Here is a 26829-nt window from a genome sequence, read left to right as displayed (position 1 = left end):
TATATCTCACTTCAGATACTCTGTGGAGACAAGCAAAAATAGATCATGAGGGATTTTGAATCCATTTTCCAATTTTAAAACGTTATGAGATTCTGTTGTTTCCCCTTTTTCATATAAATTGCTATGCCGGTTTCAGCTAAACTACATGAAATTAAAAATACCAATTCTTTTATCTCAAAATTAAATTCTTATATGTACATTTTTGCATATATATTCATCTACATAGAATTGTTTTCAGTCTATTTTAAAATTACTTTTTAAAGATGTTTTGTCAATGGTGAAATGAAAAGTACAATTTTTCTATATCATCAGTCTTCTGGTTTGGTATTTTTCCACCAACAGATTTCATCTACATATTCTTATCAGCAGTATAAACTCATAAATGGCAGATTTTCCCACGCTTACATTTGAATATAAGCGAAGGTGATCTATCGTGACTCCTTACATTTGAATATAAGCTAAGGTGATCTATCCTGACTCATGCTTCCCAAACACATGCTTACTTCTCCCACATCTGCCTAAATGTGAGAGGAAAAGGAAACACTTTAGTAGTGCATCTTTATACGTAGTGTTTTAAAGATCATTTAACTGTTCTTATGTTTGGGAGTTTTTGAATGTGAGGAATATATAGCTTTCACATCAACCATGTTGTCTATATGAACCAACTACAGCCAGATTTTATTGCAAGTGTTTGAAAAGCTATTGCAGCTATGGGATGTTGCCAGACGGTTTAAAAAAATGAGTCTATTGAGAGATTGATTCACCAGCTGAAAGAAGTACATTTGCCTTAGAGTCATCAGATATTCTACCCACCAAATTCATTCTCCAAGAGCATCCCTAATAAGCTTCCTAAACCAATTAAACATAAGCAGGAAGCATCCATCATCAAAACTGGCTATTTTCAGCTAATCAGCTGCCTGCATAAACTGCACAGCATTGAGGAAAGGATGAACATGTGAAAGGTGATTGTTTGGTTTTGTGATTCCACTCTGACCTTACTTTGTCTCTTTCTCCAATTTTTGGATGCATTGCCATGTGCAGGGCCTGGTAAATGATTATAGTGCTTTATAGTACATAAAGTGCTTTTCCATGCATTATTATTCAGTAGAATAAAATGAGTTTTAATAGGCTTAAGTGATTTGCCTAAGGCACACAATTAATGTGTGCCTGGGACTCAAAATCATGTCCTTTATTTGGTTCTAATTGTTCTATAAATATATATGTATTGATTTTCTACACTCCTTGACAAGGAGTAGGTTCAGATTTTAAAACATCATCATTTTTACCTTTGGACAGACTTGGCCAACAAATCCAATGCAGAACGGTCTTTATAAAATGAATTTTATTGGTATATAGTTTTCTCCTTCACAGAAAGGAGAGGCAATGTTAGTTTCTACAGGTTACAAAACTAATAGTGATCAAGTTAACCATCACTCTGCATTTACAATGTGCTAACGCTTGCGTTATGTAAACCAAAAAATAGAAAAACTTCCTAATGGATATTCTTATCCTATTTTTCAGATGAAGACAGTATAATTTGGGGAAATAATATCAAATTTATTTTGGATCTTAAGTTTAAAAAAGAACTTATATGCTTTATGGCTTTATTTATATATGTGGCAAAGATGAAGAGATTTGTCAAAGTACATGGCATGAGAATGTGACAACTTCCCATGTGTCACAAACAGAAATTGCATTGTCATTCTATAGATTTACATTACTTGTTCTTGTTCTATTAAATGAACACACTCAAAAAATCTTGGTTTTGTTACAAATCTATTCGCAAGTCTCCTTTTGCATGAAAAATATGTCTATTTCTCCAAAGTTTTTAAGACTAAGGTGGGGTACTGCTTTCCCAGGATAATGGAGCCTACTGAGAAAGGAAAGTTAAAAGCAAGATATATTTGAGAGTTTGCAGGAAGGGAAGAATGCTACCTTGGGAAATAATAGGAATGCAGATAATCATTTGATGTCCTCTATAGAACACGAATTTCAACTCCATTTCTACTCTAGGAAAAGCAAACAGACTTTGTGTGAAAATCATTTTTGTAAAATTTTCCTATTTAATATGTATAATAAAATACTTGTTTACATATTCACTTAAAGGGTAAAAAGGAAAGAAGTGAAGTTTCTATAGCAAAAGCAGTGCAGAAAGGAACAATTGGAGCTTGTAGATTACAGTCAGTTTGTCTTAAAATTCTGAATGAATTAAAGAAGAGAGTGTAAGATGTGTAAGAGAGATTCAATAAAGATATACATTTTGTTAAAAAATAACAAATTTTAATTCTGGAAATTTAAACACAGTAAGTCAATTTAAAAAAACACAGTTGAAAACATCTTTACCAGACCTAATCAAATTGCCAACAGAATATCAAATCTTGAAGATATGGGAGATATGCTAGGATATGCAAATGAACATGGAGTAAAACATTAAACAATTATAAATAGAAAATGTATGGCCTCTAAGGTGTTGAAAAGATAAAACTTGAAGAATGGGCATAGAAGAAGAGATGTAAAATAAAGGCAGGGAAGAACATATTTAATAAAATAATTCCAAAAATCTTCCCAAATCTTGAAAAGTAGATACTCACCAAATACAGAAGACTTTCTTGTAAGACTCCAAATAGATGAGGCCGGTTATGATTCTTGTCATATCATATTATAGTTAAAACATTAGGCATACAAAACATGGAAATAATATTGAAAACTACAAGACAGAAATGCCAAATCACTTATAAAGAAAAATCTATCAGAATAAGATAAGATTTCTCAGTACTAATTATAAGATAGGGGTGAGGAACTTTTTCATTCCTGAAAAGAGACATTTGTGTTTTATAACATATAAAATTATCTAGACCAGAAGTCACCATAGGCAGCCAACAAGAAGCATATGAGAAGCACATATGTCTCTTCTATCACATACTAAATGATTTTGTAGGCATTACAGGACCTGCAAGATGATTTTTCCCATCTCTGCTTTCAGTGCACGAAGGCCATGAAATTTCATGCCCTTGAAGAAAATAACTATTATCCGAAATTACTGTATCCAGCAAAATTGTCATTTCTAATATAAGGAAAAATTAAAATTTTCCATAATAAACAAAAACTAATGCAATTTATGACCACTAAACCACCACTGGGGAAAGAACAAATTCACCAAATGAGTAGAGAAGCAAAAGAGGAATAAGGAAGAATCAATCACTACAACACCATGAAAATTGCAGGAATTAATACATAACTTCCAACAATAACTCTGAATGTTAATGGCCTCAATTTTCCTATCAAAAGACACAGACAGGCAGATTGGATTAAAAAATACAAGGTTTGAATATTTATTAGCTACTATAAATCCATCTCACTGACAAAGACAAACATAGGCTTAGAATAAAAGAATGGAAAAATAATTTCTCAGCAAATGGAACCTGAATGCCAGAAGGAATAGCTGTACTCATATATGACAAGGCAAACTTCAAACCAAGATTTGAAAGCACAAAGGCATTATATCATTTTAATAAAGGGGAAATATAGTAGGAAGACATACAAATGCATAGGCACTTTTATGGAGCAAAAACTACCAGATATATGAACACAACTGGACCTCAACACAGTACTAATGGGTAGCTTTAATGGTTCACTAAAATACCATTTAGGCAGAAAATCAATAATAAAAGTTTAGAATTAAGCAAAACTGTAGATCATATGGACTTAATGGATATCTACATAATATTCTGCCTAAGAGTGTCAGAGTTCACATTCTTCTTACAAGCTCAAAGAACATTCTTCACAGTAGGTATTATTTTGGATATATGGATATTGAACAGAGCATAGGAAAACTCACCAAACACTGTGTGGAAAAGGGAGGAAGAAAAAGGGAGGAAGAAGAGGGGATGATTTTTTTTGGGGGGGGGGTCCGGTCGTGGGGCCTGAACTCTGGGCCTGGGTGCTGTCCCTCAACTCTTCAGCTCAAGGCTAGCACTCTACCACTTGAACCACAGCACCACTTCCGGCTTTTTTCTTTTTGCTTATGTGGTGCTGAGGAATTGAACCCAGGGCCTCATGCATGCAAGGCAAGCACTGTACCACTGAGCCACCTTCCCAGCCCAGGGGATTATTTTTTTTGGAGAGAATTATGTTCACGTATGGAATTAACATAATGGAAACCCTTTATACAAATGACATACACTAATAAAATAATAAATAAACAAACAGACAATTGAAACCTCCCTTTTATTTCCAGTTAACAGTAACTAGGATAATAAACAGAAATATGTTTTGGAAATACTTTTTGCATGATACGTCAAATATTCGTTCAAATAACTTGTTAGAATTTTCTAGTTTCTCAGAAGTAAGGATGTTTTAAAGTATTCCTTATTAAAAAACATGGAGAAATGTTATTTAGCATGGTCACTAACTAAACTTTTGGACTATTTCTCCATTTTCCTGATTTTCATATTATTTAATTTATTTGATCTATGTCTTGTTGAATATTGATCTTTAGAATGTCATCTTTGATATAAAGTACATACCGAATACTCTTTTAGAATAAAGACAGTATTTTTCTGATATCGATATTTATCTTTCAAAATTCCAGTTATATACTATATTCTCAACCAAATTCTTTTCCTTCTTTTTTTAATTGTAAAGGTGATGTAAAGAGTGGTGACAGTTACATAAATCAGGTAATGAGTAAATTCCTTTTTGACTAGTTTCACCTCTTCCCCTGTTTTCTTCCAGTTTTTTCACTCCTGATCCTCTTCCCCACAAGTTGTATAGTTCATTTTCAACACAGTGTCTAGTGAGTATCATAGCTGCATAATTCACCTTTTCCCAACGATTTCTGTATGCCCTGTTACTCTCCCCAAATCAGATAAACTTATATACAAGACAAAAAGTACAGAAGTGAAAAACAGTGACAAAGGGGAAAAATAAAACAAAACAAAAACCCATAAAAAGTAAAATAACAACCAAAAAACCCTTGTTTCTCTTTCTTGGAGTTCATTTAGATAAAAACCATTTTATATGATCATATACACACAGGTATTGAGCCTTTGTGATCCTCTCCTAAGAATATCCTTCTGTGATCTCACTGCATGAATGTTTAGAGTCTGGTTTATTTTATCATGTCCAGTGTAATTGTTTTTATCACCCATTGTGTTTAATTGTAAATTTATATGCACATTCTAATTGCCCCAAATGAAGGAAATCATGCAACCTATGTTTCCTTGGGTCTGACTTACTTCACTTATTATAATTTTTTCCAAGTCTTTCTACTTCCTTATAAATGAGGCAATATCATTCTTTCTGATGGAAGCATAGAATTTCATTGTATATATGTCACATTTTGTTTTTTTTAATTTTATTTTTTTTTGGTAAAGATGCTATACAGAGGGGTTAGTTACATGAGTAAGGTAATGAGTACATTTATTGTCCAGCATTGTTACTTCCTCCTTTGTTGTTCTAGTACTATTCCTACCCTCCTACCTCACTCACTCCCCCCTACCCCAAAGTTGTAAAGTTCATTTCCTATATCATGTCTTGTGAGTATCATTGTTGTAATGGGTCATCTGTTTCCTTGTTTCAGTGTTTTGTTATTCCCCTTCCCCACCCCAAATTAGATAAATGTATATACAAGATGCAGAGTACTAAAATCAAGCACAGTGACAACAGGGGATAGGCCATACAGGGAAGAACATACAAAGGAAATTAAAAAAATCACCTAGTACATTAAAAACAACAACTAAGCAGACCACTTGTGTCCATATCTTGGGGTTCATTTTGCTTAGCATCATCTTATTTTTTTTGGTTGCAGGGCTTGAACTCTGGGCACTGTCCCTCAGCATTCAGCTCAAGGCGAGTGCACTACCACTTGAGCTTCAGTGCCACTTCCAGTTTTCTGGTGGTTTATTGGAGATAGGAGTTTCAGGGTCTTTCCTGCCCTGGCTGTCTTTGAACCATGATCCTCAGCTCTCAGCCTCCTGAGTAGCTAGGATTACAGGTGTGAGCCACCGGCACCCAGCTTAGCATCATCTTATATGGTCATATGTACATAGCTTTTGAGCTTTTCTATTTATCTGATAAAATTATCCTAGACATATACTAATTATTGCAAATGAGGGAAACCATGGGACCTATATTTCTTTGGGTCTGACTTACTTCACTTACTTCACTTTTTTCAAGTCTTTCCATTTCCTAGCAAATGAGGTGGTGTCATTCTTTCTGATGGAAGCATAGAATTCCATTGTATACATATACCACATTTTCTTGATCCATTCATCTACTGAGGAGCACCTGGGTTGGTTCCATATCTTAGCTATGGTGAATAATGCTGCGACAAACATAGTTGTTTTGGTAGCTTTATTATGGCCTTGTTTTAGATCATTTGGGTAAATGTGCTCAAGTGGGATTGCTGGGTCATTTTTCTTGATCCATTTTTCCACTGAGGGCATCTGGGTTGATTCCATATCTTGGCTATGGCAAATAATGCTGCAATGAACATGGTTGTGCTGGCAGCTTTAGTGTGGCCTGGTGTACTCTCAGATAAATATACAGAATTAGAATTGCTGGGTTACAGGGAAGCCCTATGTTTACTATTTTGAGGAACCTCCATACTCCTTTCCAGAGTATCAATCAAAAATTTTTAATTAATAAAGTTAACCAGTCTAGCAGTCAGTAAGGATAAATCCAAAATCATTATAGAACATGATGGCCTCTGATAATTCCAATAAAGTGAAAACACTTTATGAGATATAGATGGCATGAAAGACAGAATATGCACAATAAAATATTTCCAATCAATCAAAAAATCACTATTTAAAATCTATCTTATAATACATACTGTAGTCATCATGGAGAATGGTATATAGTAAATTAAATGTTAGTTTCATGTCTGAAGAGCTTACTATTTGTCATAAAGATCTGATGTATACTCATAAATGCTGATTCAGTGTGCCAATGAATGGTACTGTGTCCCATAGACATATGTGTCAGATGGAAAATAACCTATTTATGTTTGAACTTAAAAAATTAAGTACAAAATGGAAGAGGAGGCCAAGTGCTGGTGGCTTACACCTATAATCTTAGCTACTCAGGAAATTGATTGTGTTTTGAAGCCAGTCTAAGCAGGAAAGTCCGTGAGACTCTTATCTCTAATCAACCACCAGAAAACCAGAAGTGGTGCTGTGGCTCAAAGTGGTAGAGCACTAGACTTGAACTGACAAGCTCAGAGACAGTGCCCAGGCCCAGAGTTCAGCACCACGACTGACAAAAAAAAAAGGAGAGGAAAAGATGTGTTCTGTATGGTCGGGAAACAACAATTGGAAGTGAAGAGACAATAAGGCAATTCTGAGAAAAATCACGTTATTTCTCTGAGAATATATGAACTGGCTTGTGGCAAACTTTGGGGACTGAAGAGGTAATAAAATCTATTATATGGGAGCTTGAGTGTCTGGCCACTTTTGAACATTAGGACCTCACTTCTATAAGTTTATCATTGTGTGTTGACAGGCAATTCAGTTACATCAGTTTGGAAAATATGAGGTGATTCCCACGTAGACAGGATTGCTTTGTGTGAGATTATTCATGAAGTTGTTGTTTGAAACAAATTAAGAAAGAGATATGATATGCCTCTAGTAAGTTGTTTGTATCCTATTCTCCCACTAACCTTTCTGGACTGATAATTGTCCCTTGCACACATATAATGGGAAACAATGAGCTTGATAGTAAAGTGTTTCCAAGAACATTAGGGCAGATAACATGAAAAAGAAGATGATTTGGAAAATCTCATGTGGTGGCTGCAGGTAAGAGAGACTAATGCTACTGCAATGAGTGAAGTGGCAAGAGAAGTTATGATGATATGTGAATAGTGAGATAAATAGTGTCATTGCTAGATAGAAAGGGAGAAGAGTCTTCTTCACCTTTATCTGATGCCTAGATGGGAACAGATGGGCACAATGAGGGATGAAGTTTCAAGCAAAAATGTAGCATTCAGATGAGAGCCCAATCTGTTTGGAGGAGTTCCCTTAAAGGCACTAATAATAGATGCATTATACTTCTAACTGAAACATGTTTCAATTAGATTAGCTAGATTCAGTTAGCTGTAGTTAGGTTAGTCAAAAAAGGGAGAAAATGAATAAAGATTTTATTGTAATGCCCATTGATTTTGCTGACTAGAAGTTCATTAGAATTTTAACAAGTGATGATTGTTACTACTTTGAGAAAGAGAATGAAAGTGAATATGTAGTTAGCATGTAGTTGCAAACATAGAAATAATGCAAAATGAATTTTTTGATAAAATAAAATTTAGCAGACCTACCATGTGCAGGAGAGGGAACTCTACATTAAGTTCCTATTCCTTTCTATCAGAAGAAGATGAGGTCATTGGAGGTACTGGAATCACGGATCAAATGACACATAGTTGGATTAGTTGATCATAAAAAACACTGCATTATATCTCTTGCTCAGAGATGTGGAAAACAGAAATATAAAGAAGTAGAGAAAAGTGAAAAATATGCAGAACTTGGTAACACCTTTTTCAATGTACCACCTTTTTGGATACTCTTGTTCTGAGGAATGTGATATAGAGAATCAAGAACATCAGACAAGAAGTGTGTGATTAGTGATTAAAGAACATAATACTTTTCACTTTTGGCATGGCAAATGACCACACATTTAGTAGCTCAAAATAACATCCATTTGCCAGTTCCACAGACACATTGGTCAGGGGAAAAGTAAGTGGTCAGTTGCACTTAACTGAATTTGGAGATCCTGAGAGAAAATCACTAACACATCCATTTAGGCTATGGACAACACTCAGAATAAGGACTGAAGTCTGCAACTCCTTGAGGAGTAAAGCTGCTCATTCCATTCTTGGGTCCCAGAGGCCACAACTAGCTCAATCCCAAAGCCCACCAGATGGGCTTTGACAAGACCCCAGCTTATATCCAGTACTGCAATAGTGTTATCTAGCTTTCTTTAAACTCTGTTTCCAGTGTCTGAATCTGTAGCAGCCAGGGAATTTTTTTCTTTTAAAGAAATCAAGTGATTATTTTAATCCACCCCAGAGATCTTACTTTTGGTAAACCCAAGATCATTTGTTACATTTGAAATTTGTAGTTGCTTTATAAAGGAGTACCTATAAAATGGCATTGTATTCACAGTCTGAGTGGGTAAGGGGTAGAGTGGAAAGTCCCATGGTACAATATCCAGTTCTGCTCATAATTAAAATTAAGCTAAAATGTTATTTTATATAATTTGTTCTTTTAAGTTTGTGTTCAGTTTGCCTTAGATGTTTTTTAGAGTGCCAATAAAGTAATAAAAAATACAGAAATCATTACATGTATTTTAATATTATTTTTCCAATCACTATAAATAAAAAATTCTATGACAGATAATATCTTCAATTACATTCAACAAACACCCATTTCTCAAAATGATAAGTGTTGTTTTACATGGACTCTCTTTCTGTTTGCCTTTTTGAGTCCCAGTTCTTTGGGTTGGGTCCTGGTGATTTATACAGTGCTCCTGTTATCCAAGGGATTCCATCCGTGCTCTGGCCTAAATCCCAGTAGAATCCTGGAAAAATCTTAGGGAATTAAAGGGGAAAAAAGCTGTGTAAGAAAATGTTGGTAAAGAATATCAGGGTGAAAAAAGGGAGCAAATTTACCAAATGTGACATTTGTACTTCTTAGATAGTACTTCAAAAATGTTATCGCAAGTATTGTAGGTGAATTCTTTATCTAATAATTGTTCCAATTAATGTGCTTTGAATGTTTAAATGATATCGCAGTAGAATTGATTACAAAGTAGATAATACTACTCAAAATGTATTCATCTGTAATATAGTGGAAAATAAATGTAAAGTCCTTCACACAGTTTTTTTTTTCTTCTCACTATAAACAGTGGTACACATAAATCATTGTATTTATTTTAAATGAGGAAGCCAAGTTATTCAAAGAAATTTCTCAACATCTCATGGCTAATGTTTGTCAGAATTAGGATTCATATCAAAGCATGTTGGAGTCCAGAGTCCAAGTCCTTTGTGAGGGTACTAAATACACACCAGATTTCATAATTCTTAATAACAAATGATAAAGGGTAAAAAATGAAACCAGTTGGCCTCACCCTATTTTTTTAGATTTTATTCTTTATATGATTTTTTCACATCTCTGATCTGTGTTGCTTCACTGCAAAAGCCCTGCCCTCCTGTCCAGACAATAACAAAAACACAGCATGTTTTGGTGTTGCCATAAGGTCTAGCAAATTCATTTTATCTTGAAAGAAGCTTTCTTTTTAAATTTAGCATACTAGTAAGGTACTAGTGCATCATGCCTATGATCCAAGACACTTAGGAGGCTGAGATCAGTAGTTGGTCAGAAGATCATATCCTAGATGAAAAGTCTACAAAACTTCATCTTTGAAATAACCAGAAATAAAACAGGTCTGGAAGTATGGCTCAAGTGGTAGAGCACCAGCCAAGGAAACAAGCTGAGCAATTGCAAGGGCTTGTGTAACCCCAGTATCCAAAAACAAAAAAGGAAGAGAAAATGTATGCTAACATATTTTTTGAGAAATTCTAGCAAACAAAAATAAGAATTTATTGTCAGGTTTTCTAACATTACTTTTCTGTTAGAAAATAATCCCTTTAAACAACTATAATTTTGAAACTTAGGAATTGCAAAGTCTAGGTGATTGATAGAATAATTCTTTATATAAGTACATTTATCTTAGATGTACTGAGATTGTTTCCATCTATGTTCTTCAATATGAAATGCTGTTATTGGATTATATATTTAACTATGATCTGTGAAATGACAGTAAATTTTGGGAAAAAAATCACAGAAGTCACCATTATCAACTTTTCACAAAACACTGTGATAATTTAAATATTGACTAAGCAGACAACAGAGGTACATATCATTCACACTACAGCAGTACCTCTGGTCACATTTTCCCCAACACTGCCTTAGGGAAGTAAACAGCACATATTAGATTACTTTTCTCAATCTTCGCTTTAAGTAAAGTTTCTATTATTCCTTATATCACCTTTTTAGAAAGAAGTTCAGACATTTACAATATTATTCAAAAACTATTACCAGCCCTTTATGCTGTAGGGAAAGTGGCTATTCTATTACTTAGTTCATATAGATGAATGGAATTCTTGACAGCCAAGATCAAGGAGTTATTTTAAATTTCTTAATGACTTGAAGAAATAAATGGAAATAGGGCATAATTTTTTTTGTCCCAAGGTTGAATTCTGAGACATTATACATGGTTCCATATATTTTATCTATAAAAAAGTAAAGGAAACTATGTTTGAAGTTCATTATTTTGCTGACATTTTTTCTAGAAGGACAGTACTTTACTTCTCTTTAGGAATGTGGGGAGTGTAGGTTGCAAAGGAATTTAATATGCTCAGTTGAACTTCTTGTAGATTGAGATTTGGTTTTACATACTGACACATTTTTTTTAAATTCAGAGACAACAGATTCCTTAGCCAGACTACCCACAAGCAAGATGGCCTGCTTTGTTTGCTTCCCAGTCATTTCAAGCCCATCACAAAGTCAACAGGCAGATGGTAGATCTTCCTTGATAGGAGACTGAGCCCATTATTTATCACATTTTAGTGGAGAGAGAGAGAGAGAGAGAGAGAGAGAGAGAGAGAGAGAGAGAGAGAGAGAGAGAGAGAGAGAGAGAGAGAGAGAGAGAGAGAGAGAGAGAGAGAGAGAGAGAGAGAGAGAGAGAGAGAGAGAGAGAGAATGTAGATAGATGTAGATAGATATCTGGCCATTTGATTTGGTAAGGTATCTACACCAAAACTGTGATACCACGACAGAGAATCATTCTAATTTCTACCAAAGCTGTATGACACAGAGCAGTTTGAATTTTGAAGTTTGAAGTTTGAATTTGCTGTTAATAATTACTTTGTGTGTGTGTGTGTGTGTGTGTGTGTGTGTGTGTGTGTGTGTGTGTGTGTGTGTGTGTGTGTGTGTGTGTGTACCTCTAGTTGTTACAGGGTCGATCACCCAGACCTGACAAGTGGGAAGTTCTTCACCTGGGCAGCGGAGGTGGCACAGTTGAGCAGATCAGCGGTGACTGTGATGACGAGGACGGCTGTGGGGGCTCAGGGAGCGGCGAGGTCAAGAGAACGCTGCAAATCACAAACTGTGAGTGAGCGACCACTTTGAGATACCTTTAAGCATGATTATGACCAATGCTAAGAATTGAGGATTATCAATTCAGAAGTAGGCAAGAGGAACTGGAAATTAAAAGAAGCTTGCTTTTAGTTATTCAAAACATTTATGTGGAGTGTGTGTGTGTGTGTGGGAATTCTTTATTTTTAGTTAATGGGCATTTTTTTTCTGGGCAAAACTAATGTATGATTGCCATTCTGAGGATTACAAAATCTTTAAGTAGCATGCTTCTTAGAACATGGATGGATAATAACTGGATATTGATAATGTGAAACTAGAAGCCTCAATATTAAATAATCAAGTTGCACAATGTTTAAAGCAGTATGATGCCACTCTAGATGCTTTTACTCTGCATTAGAGTCACATTGTAGCAGGGTGGGTGTGGTGATCTAGCTCTTTGGGGAGCACAGATAGGAGGACCACGGTCTACGTCAAACTTGGACAACAAAAATGTGACAGCTCATCTGAAAAAGTAGCTAAAATAAATTAATGCTTGGTTTATGCTTCATATAGTAAGAGCTAACAAGTGGGGTTCTTTGTTCACACCGCTGTACCATAAATGAAAATGTAATTAATCAGTGATCAAAACTACTAGAATTTAATTCTTATGCACTTACTTTCTTGAAAGAAAAATCTCACCAAACATTTACTTGAAGCATATAGATTTGAAATTATCTCTGGTATTACTGGTTAGGTCACTGCTATAAAAGATATAAATTCCCAATTACAGAAAGAAAAACAAAAGGTTCCAAATGGTTTTCTTTTCCAAGTTGTCACCAAGGGAAAGACTATAGATCCACCACTTTGCATTTTTTGTACACGTGTTTGTTCATTTGCACAAAAGACCAAAGTAATCAACTGAGAGATAAATATAAACGCTAATGTAGTTAACGTACCCAGAGAAGCTGGCTTTCAACTATTCATTTAATTCTTATCCTACCAAAAACAAAGCTAAAGTTATCTGGACATGACAGCTTTTCTTGAAGATTGACCTGTATCTAAATCACCTAATAGCACATTTGGTCTACTGGTAAAAGTAAAACTCTGCTTTGAATTTCTCTATAGTAGTAATTTAAGGACACTCAAATGCTTCAAGCATCAGACTTTTGTTTCTTCAGTTTCTAGTTTTATTAGCCACATTGGTTGATTAAAGGAGCTAAGACTAATAGAAATGCAAAATGTGGAAGATTATGGAAGACAATTAACATAAAGAAATTTGTTTTCCTGATAGACATAATAGTAATTTTAATTTAATACTGAAGGTAAACCTGTAAGAGTCAGCATGCTTAAACAGCAATGGATTAAAAGCTTCAATGATTCTACTGCAAATTAACTATCTTCACTTTTTACTAGCAGAGATAAGAATATGTGTTCTTCTAAGCAGTCTTAATGCAGTTTAACAGTTTCATTATCTCGATCTTGCTTTTTCTGGGTATGTGGACAAAAAAGAAAAAAGAATGAAAAGCAACATGTTCACCAAAACAGTGAAAATTAGGATACTTTATTTATTAGAATAACATTTAATTCAAACTCTTATTTTCTATGTAATGCTAAATAGTTATTATATTTCTATTTAGGTTTAAAGGCTAGCAAGATTTTAAGATATTATAGTTATTGCCAGGGAAGACAGATTGACATAAAATTAATCTGGTATATGTGTGTATGTGTGTACATATAGATGTGTATGTCTGTTTAGTAGGCTATATTATCAGTTTTTCTCCTTCTTAACTTTATTTTAAACTCAAAAACTTGTTAGCCCTTGGTTTGTTTCATGAAAGAAAATGAACCAGTGAATCATATTCAGCTAGTGTTTTCTCACAAATCTAAGTATCAAGGAGGTGAAAATGGTTTTTTTACTTCAAAACCTTGGTTCAACTTACTGCTTAAATGGACAATTATGGTACAAGCAAGTATCTACTATAACTGGATTGAGTTTCTAATGATTGATAGCTATTGTCTTTCCATTTTTAATAAGTGGTTAGGAAACCACTGTCCATAGAATGCTGAAATAAAAGATAATGAAAGTAGCAAAGTACAAGTCACATTTCTATTTTTATAAAACATCATTTGTAAAACAACAAATAGTTTTGGATCATCTTAATAATCTAAAAGTACTGTAGTCCTGAAAACTTTACTAGGATGTTGCTTGTGTTAAGATCTTGAAATTAGCTCTATTCCTAATCGTATTTGAAGACAGTTATAAGTGTTGTTATATGTCTCTTTTGAAAAAACCATCTAGGCTATATAATTTTCACTCAAAATAATTTTCCTGTTACAGTGGAATGGTTTCAAATTTCTGATAATATAGAAATATTTTCTATATTTTTATTGCACTTAAAATCTGACTCTTCCATTCATTGTTAGCTATTTCACTAATAACCTGGAATTGTAGGATTGACATGGCATTTAATCTTCGTTTTTGCCATCCCTACCCACACCAACTGACACCTGGCTCCTTTCACGGTAGAAAAGTGTGAGGACGTTTACGTACTCCAATGGGAAACCACAAGTTTTCTTCTAGGCAAGCAGATCAAACTTAATATCACTGAAATCAATGCCTCTTCAACATTTTGACTGTACTTCTAATGTCTCTAAATCCCAATAGCTTAAAATACTAAATAAGTGAATCAGAGAGCTTCTAAGGAAAGGCTGTAAGAAAATCACTCCCTGTTTAGTTTCAAAAATCTGTGTAGTGTTGCTTACAATTCTTTTCATTTTTTTCCTTAAAATGTTTAACCAGTACATTAAGGTATCAGTGGCAGAAACTATTCTAAGCCTTTATACACATTATCATTATCATTATTATCATTAAGTAGTTGTACAAAGGAATTGCCAATTAATAAAGCAGTTAATGAATACAATATACCTTGATCAATGTCACCCCATCAGCATTTTTATTGGTACCCCCCTTTCTTCCCTCAACTTTCTTAATTTTGTAGGTTATATAGTAGATTCTTGTCTGTATTTCCCCTCTCTTTGTCTGTCTACCCCTTTCTCCTTGTCCCCACCCCACCCCTTCCCAATACCCACTTCCTGGTGATTATTTTGCTGAACTTTGATTTTGGAATTAAGGAATTACACTATTTGAGATCTCCCTTGAATCCACCTTTTTAAAGTTAATACACTGGTATACAATTCTTGTGTGGTAATATATTTTAAATCACAATTCCTCTGCTTTTAAGTTTTAAAGTTTCTGCAAATATTTATTTTAGAAAAACAGGTTACACAGAAAGAAACAGAAGAGAAGGAACAAGACAGGTGATTTCCTGCTCCCCACTCCAGAAATGGAGCAAGTAGGAGTTGAAGATTCCACATTTCTGTTTTAAAAAATAAAAAAAAATGTTGTCCATAAAGTATTCAATTTGACAAGGTGGTTCACAGTAATAATCTCAGGCAAAACATGTTTGATCCTAAGTTGGTTCTAATACCAGACATTAAAAAGTAGGGCAATTTTAAGTCTAAATCATCTTGACATCATCAAACTCTTTTCTTTTTATTTATCTTTGAATTTACTGTATGTACCAGTACTATATCGTGTAGCATGGTGAGCAGCTTTTAAAGTGTTTTATCAAAAACCTTGTAAATGACATGAATGTCTAGGTGGTATTGTGTGGTATTGAGGTTTGTCCTAGTGAGATCAGTCATGAAAAGAGTTCAAATGGATGGATCCATTCCATCAGCCAAGGTAACTCTGGTGCCTAAGCCCTCCTGAACAGATGCCAACACATCTAGACAACGTTTTTTTAAATCAAAAATGAATGTTTCATATGCTGCCATTTTTGCTCTTTACAAGTGTTACATCATCATACCAAATTCTAAATATTCATATTCAAGAAAATCAGTTTTTGGTTCTTTACCTTTTTATCAATTCTATTTACAGCTATCTCTTGTTAGTGTTCTTAGTCATGGTAACAACAATGATGAGGTATTCTTGCTCTAGCAATACCATTGAGTTTATAAAGCATTTCCAAAGGGGCTATCTCAGGAAATAGGCTTCTTAATGTTGAAAATAGAAGTTCTTTGATCTAGATGTAATTTTTAGTTAATCAGAAATGAACAGAGCAATTGTTTGTACTTTGCTTTGGATTTCTCAATTAGAAACCTTATATCAACCTGTAGTAGATGAATCTAAAAGGATGACTTTGAAAAAGAGTATTGTGTTTCATGTACACAGTGAAAAAAAAAGATCCTTTGTTTGGTACTGCAGAACTAAGAGTCCTGATTTATTTAGTAATGCAGTAATGTAGCCTGATTGAACATGTTTCTGCATAGCTACTTTGACCATACATTATCTGTAGTTCAAAATCATTTATGCATGGACATTATTAGCATGAGCTCTAAAAGTACAACTTTTCATCTCCTCAACTATAAAAATATGCATTTATTCATAATATATAAATTATTTCATGTAATTTTCCATTGTCTAGTTGAAATTTTATTTCCTCTTTCCAATATAAACATCATATAAGGTACAAATACCATAGAAATAGTTTCAAACATCTATACTGAGACTATGTGTTGGATAGGGGTAAAGGGTAGGTATTGGGGGCTAAAGAGAATGGAAGTAAATCACATATGTATAGAGATTATAGTTAAAATCCATAAATTATTGTTTATAGAAGAACAGGAAAAAGTTTAAGAGACAGTAATAGAGGGGGTACATTTGTTTCAAGCATACTATGCACATTGATGAGTTTTCATATGAAACTCCTCCACATTAAAGGACTCAGAGAGACTCTGCAATACTTCCCCAGAGTGAGAGAGATATGTATGTGGCATATACTACCACAACAGGAAATGAAGAAATTAACAACCTAAATTTTGCATCTTGAAACTTATTCCAGACCAATTGACAGCAACCCTAAAATTCTCAAGAAAGCCTTTGAAACAGGCTATCATGTAAACAGTGCTCAGGTCTTGCTATTATATTCTGCCATACTATGACCAAGAGAAAAAAATTTGATTGGGAATTACATGTGAAATACATAATTATGTTTCAATATAATAATTTATGAAGTTATAAATATGTAAGACTGGAAATTTAAAAATGTAGAAATGGGGATGTAGCTGAGGATTTGATTTCACAGCACCAAATAAAGGAGAAAATACAAGTTTATGCATTCTTTCTAAAGCATGAGCAATTTAAATTACTATGCATTCATCTTATTTTGCAAAGTATTAAAATAGCTCATTTATTAGTTATTATAAAGTGAAGAAAATGTAGCAAAAATAAGTAAGTTGCTCATTTTGTGTTTACTTAATATTTTTATAGAAAAGAAATCGTTATTTAGGTTTATTTAGATTTAAAAGACCATGAACATGTTAACAATGCATGTAATCTCGAATCATCTTTGAACATTGATCTTCATATTACAAGCACCTAACACTAAAGGATAAAACTGCAAGATAAAAGCCATAAAAAATACAATAATTTCTTCATGATCTTGTTCAGTGTTCAAACATATAAATATTTGAAATAACTCAATGACTTTAATGTATGATGAAAATTATACTGAAGAAAAGTGAAATACATGTCTAAACTAAATATATTTTAATTAATGTGTGATCACTATGAATATTATTGTGACTATACATTTCTATTTTGCTTAATAAATAATTGAGACTCATTCTAGCTGCTTGCTACTTTGTTAACATGGTGCTATGTAATAGGATATGGATGCCTAATGGATCATATAAAATCATCTTCCATCATCTTTCAAAGTTATGTATTGCATTCACAGATTTCAGTAATAAAAGTTACACAAAAGGTATGTCCACGAATGTGTAAGTAATGGTTTTCATTGCTTAGATTGATGTTAAATTGATGAGAAAAAGAGGAAAGACTTATTAATTAAACTTTAAGGAACATTCCTAGCATGTAAATCAGATTAAACAACTCTTCTGCAATATTTCATAAGTGAACTTATATCACATAAGATGAAAGAAAATAAAGCACACAATGCTAAATGTGATGCTATGATCAACAGAAGAAGTAAGAATTTAAAATTAAAGAAAATACCAGTAGATAAAAGTTATCATGGTTTAACTAAGGCTACATAGCACTTAACACCACCAGAATCAAACCCATATTCTACATCATCCAGTTACAATAGACAAGAAATTGCTGAGATTATATATATATCTATAATATATATACATATATCTCATATATATGTGTGTGTGTGTGTGTGTGTGTGTGTGTGTGTGTGTGTATGTGTGTGTGTGTGTCCATGTATGATAAGCTCCCACTGACCACAAGGAGACTTCCACTTTGAAACAATACATTGGATGTCTCAGCAGATATGTTCCCTGTGTATCAGCTCTTCCTGTTTGTGATAAATACTGAAGGAAAATTTTGCACAATGCCCCACGGCACACTTAGTGCCAGCCATAATAAATGAAAGGTTTGTGTGCACACAGAGAAAAGAAAGAGACTATCCAAATGGGGAAATCATAAAATACTTCATGGAGGAGACAGATGAGGTACAAACCTGGAAGCAAACAAATATTTGGCTGCAATATTTATGAGAAAGTGACATTTGAGAGACGGGACTTCTGACCTGCTTTCAGCAACTGACAGCAGGGAGGAGACGCGTCCTAAGAGGATGAAACATCACAAACAAAGCAATGGCTGTATTTCCAAAGGAGAAAACTCATAATATTGCTTGAAAGGAATTACTGGAAGTCTAAAAATGAGGGGAAAAACTGCAATGGACTTTCAATACTTGAGGAAAGAATTTGCATTTAATTTGGAAGTTAAAGAGAAATTAAACATTGCTCAGTGTGTTTTGTTTGACTGCACAGTTATTTACGAGCAGAATAGTGAATGGGTTAAGAGAATAAATGTGCACAAAAAATTAAGAAAAATCTTGTACAAATAACTTGCTACCTCCCTTTGTGCAGCATCTTTACAATAAAATAAAATTAATAAAAAAAAAGAGGAAAGGAAGAAAATAACTTACTACCTGCCTGGTTCCTCTATTGCCTGAAAAACCTAGATAATGGCAGCTTATAAACCATGTAGGATTCATAGCACTATGGAATACCCATCTTACTCCACCTATTGTGAAAAACAAACCCTCTGGATAAAATATGGATATCCTTACAAGTGCCAATGACTAATACTAGCAAACCTATCTACACAAGAGGCTGAGATTCAAGAATCACAGTTTGAAGTCAGATAATAATCAAGGAGATTATTATCTCCAATTAATCAGCAAAAATTCAGAAGTAGAGATGTTGTTAAAGTTGAAGAGCTTCATGGCTCACAGCTAGAATATAGTTACATACAGTTTAAGAAGAATAAAATAAATGTCTTCTTATTCCTCCACCAAGTAATGTATTTTAATATGAATGTATGTCCTTCTGTGAACGTGATTGACTTCACAGAGAATGTACTATAATCACAAATGCTCCAAAACTCACATTTTAAACTATCAATATGTAATTCCTTTAAGCACATATCACTTTTTTCCAGTTTTGAACCTTATGTATAAATCAAATATAACTGATAAACACATACAACCACTTCTTTATTCCATTTGCTCTTAATGAATATCCTTTTGAACAGTCAATACTGGTATAAAACATCTTTGGCCACACCTATAATCCTATGTACTCAGGAGGCTGAGATTTGAGAATTGAAGCTGGAAGCCAGCCAGGGCACAAAAATCCATAAAACTCTCACCTCCAATTAACCACCTGAAAAACAGTGTTACACTGTGTCTCAAAGTGATCTAAGGTTAGCCTTTAGCATAAGAAGTTCAGAATGAGTGTCCAGGCCCTGAGTTCAAGCCCCACAACCAATAATAACAACAAATAATCGAAATATGTGGTGGACCCCCAAACTCAGTAGATATCCTAAGGAACCTCTGTTTTCATCACTGTCCACAGAGCCAGGACCGTTGCCTCAACTGCTAATTTCTCTTAATGATGTTATTTCTTGCCTATTTCCTTGCCCTTTTCAAGTCCCTTTCCTATTCCACTGCCAGGATCTTAGGATCTTGGTTTAGCTGTATAATTTATTTCCCTAAACTGCAATTACAATACCATGCTGGTCTATATGCTCTGTATTAACCATTGCTGCACTCCTCTTGAAATACTAGTTAAACTCATGGTCTAGGTCTTTGCCCAAACAAGGGACTTAAGATATCATGTAATATTAGGCAAGGAGTCAGATGTCTAAAAAGAGGTCAGTTGAGCATTGGAAACTTATGAACTGTTAAGCAATAACCTTGTTACTTCAGACCACAAATATGAATTCTTCTGATGACAAAAAAATACATTTGGCAAAATTTAATTTTCTCAATGAAATAGGTGGTAGGTTGTTCTAACTTGTTCTTTCTTAAGACACATATGTACATATCAGAATGTTTTTATAGATTTCATGATGCTTATTTACCCTTCTTTTAGTAATCCAAGCTGACATTTCTGTGAATTATAATTATGAACTCTAAAATTTCCAAACTCTTCAACCGAGTTTCATAACTAAGTCTATAAATTATATTTCCCAAATTCTTTTGCAAGATAATATACTACTAACTTTATTGCCCATGGATGATCTTTAAAGCCTGAAAAGAAAGGGAAAGTACTTCCTTTGTGTTTGTAGTTGTCTTGCCAATGTATCCAAGAGAGCAAAAGATCATTTTGAGCCTCTGGACACATTTAGCTTTTTTTTTTTTAATTGTGAAAATACCTTACAGAGGGGTTACAATTACACGAGCAAGGTAATGAGTACATTTCTTATCATTGTTGCCTCCTCCTTTGTTTCCCCTCCCCATCCCTTCCCATTCCAGCCCCACCCCCCCAGCCAAAGTTGTAAAGTTCGTTTTTCAACAGCGTCGTGTACATCTCCTAGTTAAACAATTTGTTTTTTCCCTTCCCCTCCACAAATTATACCAGCATCAAATTTAGTGAAGACAGAGCTTTCATAATAAGGTGTGTGCTAGACTCATGGAACTTACTTCTACTAGGTAACTTTGACTCCTTGCTGTTCTATAACATCAATGTGTGTTTCCTAGAGTTCTGGACATTATTCAGAAAGGGCTATATGTCATTGTCCATCCCACAATATAGGCTCCTCTTGTAAGTCCCTGGATTCTGCTTATTCTATCAGATAGGGAACCTAAGGACTTCTGCCCTGGGAATGATGATGATTCCCATGAATTTCTAATAACTTTATTCCTCAAGATTGTATTTTTAAATTTTACTTGACCCTTTAATATCTCTATCTATCTATCTATCTATCTATCTATCTATCTATCTATCTATCTATCTATCTATCTATCTTAATGTGCTTTTCAGATACAGGATACATCTGGGGTTAATAGAATCAAAGCATAATTACCATCTGACTTCTTGCTTGCTTTTAGAAGTATCAAACTACTTCAACTTTCTGTAGATGTATAGTCTACTGTGATGCTATCCAACAGCTGTTCTCGCATTGCCTCCCAAATTACAGAAGAAAATAATCATGCAGAAAATGAGATGAAATAATTCATTCATGCTTGGAGATATTGCACAAAGAGAAAGGGGAAATAGCTGTCTTCTGGGTGAGAAGTACCCTGAGGAATTAGTCCCGTTACCAACTGAGTCTTTGATTTAATATGGCTTTGTGCCAAGCACAGTCAATGGGACTAGTGTGTAAAATTGTCTCTCTGAAGGCTGATTGCTGCTGAGACTGTTGATCTTTCACAGAAACAACCACACAGAGCTGGGAAAGATTGAAGCAGGGTAATTAATTCACAAACAAATACAAAGCAAACAGAAAGAAGGTAGAAGGTATGAAATATTCTTTGATATTGAAAGTAGATTTCCAATCTGTTTCCTAAACTCTTCCTAATTCACATTTCTCTTACACCTCAAATATATGAGTTAACCCTGTATGATATAGTCAAGTACTTCTTCAACATATTTATGAGGCAACATATTATTTTTTAAGTGTTACTTCATTGCCACACAAACTTCAAGCCTCAATTATGAGTATGAGTTGTAACAGCCTTAATGGGTTGAGACACCTTTGAGGGAAAGCCTTCTAGTCTTTTTTTTATTTCTAGATATTTTTATGATGGTGTATGTAACCTACTTGATATCGCAGCTAGGTGCTGGTGACTCACCCCACAATCCTAGCTATATAGAAGGCTGAGATTTGAGGATAGGAGGTTGCAGCCAGCCCAAGCAGCGAAAGTATGTGGGAATCTTATCTCTAATTTACTAGCAAAAAGACCAACATGGAAGTGTGATTCAAGTGGTAGAATGTGAGCCTTGATTTTTAAAAAAATAAAGAAAAGCGGGCCTGGGAAGTTGGCTCAGTGGTAGAGTGCTTGCCTTGCATGCCTGAGGCCCTGGGTTCGGTAGAGCGCTTCCCTTGCATGCCTGAGGCCCTGGGTTCAATTCCTCAGTACCATATAAACAAAAGGAAAAAACCCAGAAGTGGCGCTGTAGCTCAAGTGGTAGAGCGCTAGCCTTGAGCTGAAGAGCTGAGGGACAGTGCCCAGGCCCAGAGTTCAGGCACCACAACCGGACCCAAAAAATAAAATAAATAAACAAACAAATAAATAAATAAATAAATAAATAAATAAAAATAAAAGCTAAAGGAGACTGTGAGGCTCTGATTTCACGCTTCAGCATTCCCCGCCCCCCCCAACATATATACAGAGAATTAACTTTATATTTACTTAAAATGAAGATCATACAATTGTGTGCTAAAATACTAAATATTTCTGTGTAAGAACTTAGAAACTCATGTTTAAGAAGTATACTAAACCATAGTTATTTACAACAAAGTGTGAGAACAACTGCCTTATAGTCCTTACAATAATGCTCCAAACATATACTGAATGAGTTATGAAATGCACAAATAGATATGAATACAATCTACATGTCTCTAAGGTACATCTTAACTAGCATTATAAAACAGCTTGTCTAGTGAGTTAAAACATTGACATTAATTTTAGTCAATAATATTATCCAGAAAGTAAAATAATATAAATATTTATGTGTCAAAACCAAGTATGAGTTAGAATATAGGGTGAATTTGATAAGGATAGTTTGCTTCAACAGTTATGAGTGTTTGTGAATTATACGATTAATTTTCATATTTCACCTGGTGGAGAACATTTTTTATATTAGCTTAATGTGCTATTTTGAGTGTAAATTAAATAGCCAAAAGTAATTATTAAGTGATAATTGTTAAACAAATATGCAAAACACTGAGCTTAAAGTGTAATTTTCTAGATTCATGTGTAATACCTTAATTTTGATGGAGATACTTAAAGTTTTTATTATATAATAGCTTTTTATTATGTTTGACTTCCTTTAATTTACTTATAAGCCTATTCCATAGCACATAAATAATTATGTTGACCTATTAAGTAACATGTTAAATAAATTCCAGTTCTCTGAGTTTACATTTGTAAAAAGAATATAATTTTTATATCACGATTTTTCAGAGTAATTATTAGTAGCCCTTCAGCATTATAAGTATATTCTGTGAAATCTTCATTTCTTTCTGAAATCTATATCACATTGTAGAACTCTGAAGGGAATAAAGTGACACTAATTTCATATGAATTCTCTACTCTGAATTTAATCTGCAGTCTTCTTTGTGGTCCTAAGCCTATAATTTTATTTTATTAGAAGTTAACCTCTTATTCGCACATTGTTCATTCACTCATGCATTTATCAACAAACATGTTCTTGATATTTATTTTATGCTAGGCACCATGAAAATTTCTGTTTCTGAAAAGTGAAGCTGAATAATCAGAGTTCAGTATGAGGATATTTACTAGGGACAAGCAAATCTTAACATGTAAGCCTGGAGAATATGAAAAGACTTCTCAAAAAAGAACTACAATCTCTCACTGGAAAGAATAGTCATTAGTTGTATTATCATTAGGAAGCATTCACTAAAGAGAGAGGAATAGGAAGCAGAAATAGAAATGTGGTAATTAGAGAAAGCAGAGCATTCTTACAGAACTATGTAAAATTGTAGAATGCTATGTATAATAAGCCAACTCATAAATCACATACTTCCATTATGCGAAGTCAATATTCAGATCATGGAGCTGATCAGTTTTCTGCTAACAAAATGTTTATATTTCAATAGTAAGAATAAATCTACAGCTAGCAGTTCTAAGCACATCACAGTAACACAGGCACAATGTGTTGTTGACCTGAAAGCCAACCTTAATTTTTGGTCCCATGGTGCTTTCTCTACTGCTTTTAAGTGGGCCTGCCCTCCCTCATCTACTAATCTGACAGGTTGTCATGACATAATTGCCATGAGCAATTAGATTCTGTATTTGCTCTTTGTTTTCTCAGGGACCAAGAACTCCTAAAAATGGTCTCACTTTCTCGTTCACCTTTTCACCCATGTAATTAGTAGTACATGAATAAAATACCTCAAAAAATCTTTATTGTTAATGTATGAAGATAAATTTTGAATGCCTAAAATGTTTGCACATGGAATACTGTAAACATTGAATATTTTAGTATTTGTGAAATCCTCCAACTAGTGGCACAAAGAAGTTCTCTTGGGAAATTTGAGGTAAAAAGATCCCATTCTAACACTTGTCCTCTGTCTCACTGGTTTTACCAGGATATTGTTTCCCAAGAGATTTCTCTTGTGCAGTTTGAGAATTCCATTGTCATGGCTCCCAAAGATGTCCAATGTAGGATTTATTTATCAAAATTTAAGTGACATTTCTTTTGCTTTATAATACATTTTGAATTTTGTGTATTACTAATAAAATTGTAGTACTTCCCACATTAAGATATATCTCACTGCTTTAAAAATATTGAAAAGATGGAAAACTGCATACATATATGTTTAAGTAGATTGTTGGTTTATGGATGGATGGATCAACCAATGGGAAAAGGAATAACAATAATTTTTAATTTGTGGGTAGATCTGGAAATACATTTACAGTTTTGAACATTGGGATCAAATTGGGTTATGTGATTAGCCTAGGATACATGAAGGTGATAATTAGGAATCAGACCATAGAAATCACATAATGTATGGATCATTATAGTAAGGGTTCCAAGATGAAACTTCCAAAGGATTTTTAAACGATGTGATAGTTCACAGTATTGAAAACAGCAAACAAAACATAACCTTTTCAGTGAACTCAGCGATGAAACTTTAAATTCCGCTTTGTAAGATCAGAGAGGTATAATCAATGTTTAAAGAGGTCTATGGGATAAAATAAGGGAAAAAAAGGAGGGAGGATAGGTTGGCATACGTGAAAGTTTTCTCATGCTTTATGGTCATAGTAAGTTTTATGTCTCCCTCGTTCATCTATGCACCTTTCATTTAACTGACATGTCACCTTGAATTTATTTTCTGAGAAAGAGCCTTCTGAGAAGATCGCTCTCCCTGTTACTTACTTGTTACTGTTCTACAAGGTGCCTGAAAAGTTTTGCTCACTGTTATTTCCATTGAGACCCCAAATGTCCAACATGTCTAAAACTAATTTTTTCCAATCCAGCAGTTTAACATTGTTATTAAACAATCCTGAAACAAGTGAGACGCACTTTCATTGCTTTTCTCTATAACTTTATAGTTTCTCTCTAATAGATCCAGAATATTTTTAGAGAAAAAGCAATTATTTTAATTGAACTATACTTGCTAATAATATGGACAACATGATAGTATTTGGAACAGTATTATTAGCTTCTAATGACATGCAATCTGTTTCATCATCAAGAATTATCCTGTCAAAATTAATCCTTAGTTATGAATGGAATGGATATTAAAAACTAGTGTAAAGGGAAAAAAATCCATGATCAGCCTATGCTAGCATCTGTGAACTCTGTGTAAATAGTTAAATTCCTATTTAAATCACTGATTAATTAATTTTATCCCCCTAGGGATTACTTACCTATTAGTGACTGAGCTATGCCTTCAACACCAACATTGCTAAACTTGTTTGGTTGACAAGTTTTCTTTTACCTCAACATCTTCTTTATCAGCACAAGCAGAATGATTCTGGGATTTCCTTCATGTGATCTCTGTGTTCTGATTTCACTTCTATGTGCCACATTGCCTCTGTTCCCGTATAATATGTGCTAGGCACACTGGAGACTAGTAGCAATGGCTTGAGCCTGCGAAAACCCTCTGTTTAACTCCCTCTTACTGAAAAATCTTCCATCATTTTGTTTTAGGAACCAGTATGATAATCTTCCTTTCAAAGCCACTTACATATCAATTCCTAGCACCTACTGTACATTGTAATTACTCACTTAAATAGTCATTTCCCCTTACTAAAATCCTTGATGTAATGAATAGTATTTCTTTATTTGCTTGTCCTTGGGTTTGAACTCAGGGCCTGGGCACTGTCCCTGAACTTCTTTTGCTCAAGGCTAGCACTCTACCACTTGAGCCACAACACCACTTCCAGCCTGTTTATGTGGTACTGAGGAATCAAACTCAGGGCTTCATGAATGCTAAGCAAGCACTCTACTACTAAGCCACCTTCCCAGCTCTAATAGTTCTTTTTTGAAAAATAAGAAAAAGAAAAACTTGTACAATGCAGCGAATCAGGCAAAGCCATCACTAGAAACTCATATCGTTGCTGATATGATTCCTTTACACTGTCTTAAGAGTATCATGCGGGTGCCAGTGGATCAGAGCTATAAT

At 34.1% G+C, this 26829-nt stretch overlaps 1 protein-coding gene across 2 annotated transcripts in view; it reads left to right on the top strand.

Moving 5' to 3' along the window:
• Nucleotides 1-26829, top strand: part of Gpc5 (glypican 5) — a 1051553-nt gene that overhangs the window by 492791 nt on the left and 531933 nt on the right. For both annotated transcript variants that reach the window (XM_070002745.1, XM_070002746.1), the window contains exon 7: nucleotides 12002-12161. In XM_070002745.1, the coding sequence (XP_069858846.1) occupies nucleotides 12002-12161 (160 nt within the window). The remainder of the gene's footprint in view (nucleotides 1-12001; nucleotides 12162-26829) is intronic.

Source organism: Dipodomys merriami, unplaced genomic scaffold (assembly GCF_024711535.1).
Source record: "Dipodomys merriami isolate MVZ:Mamm:240054 unplaced genomic scaffold, mDipMer1.0.p SCAF_6, whole genome shotgun sequence".
Classification (NCBI taxonomy): Eukaryota; Metazoa; Chordata; class Mammalia; order Rodentia; family Heteromyidae; genus Dipodomys; species Dipodomys merriami.
Note: the sequence above shows the minus strand (reverse complement) of the source record. Positions and strands in the feature narration are given on the sequence as shown.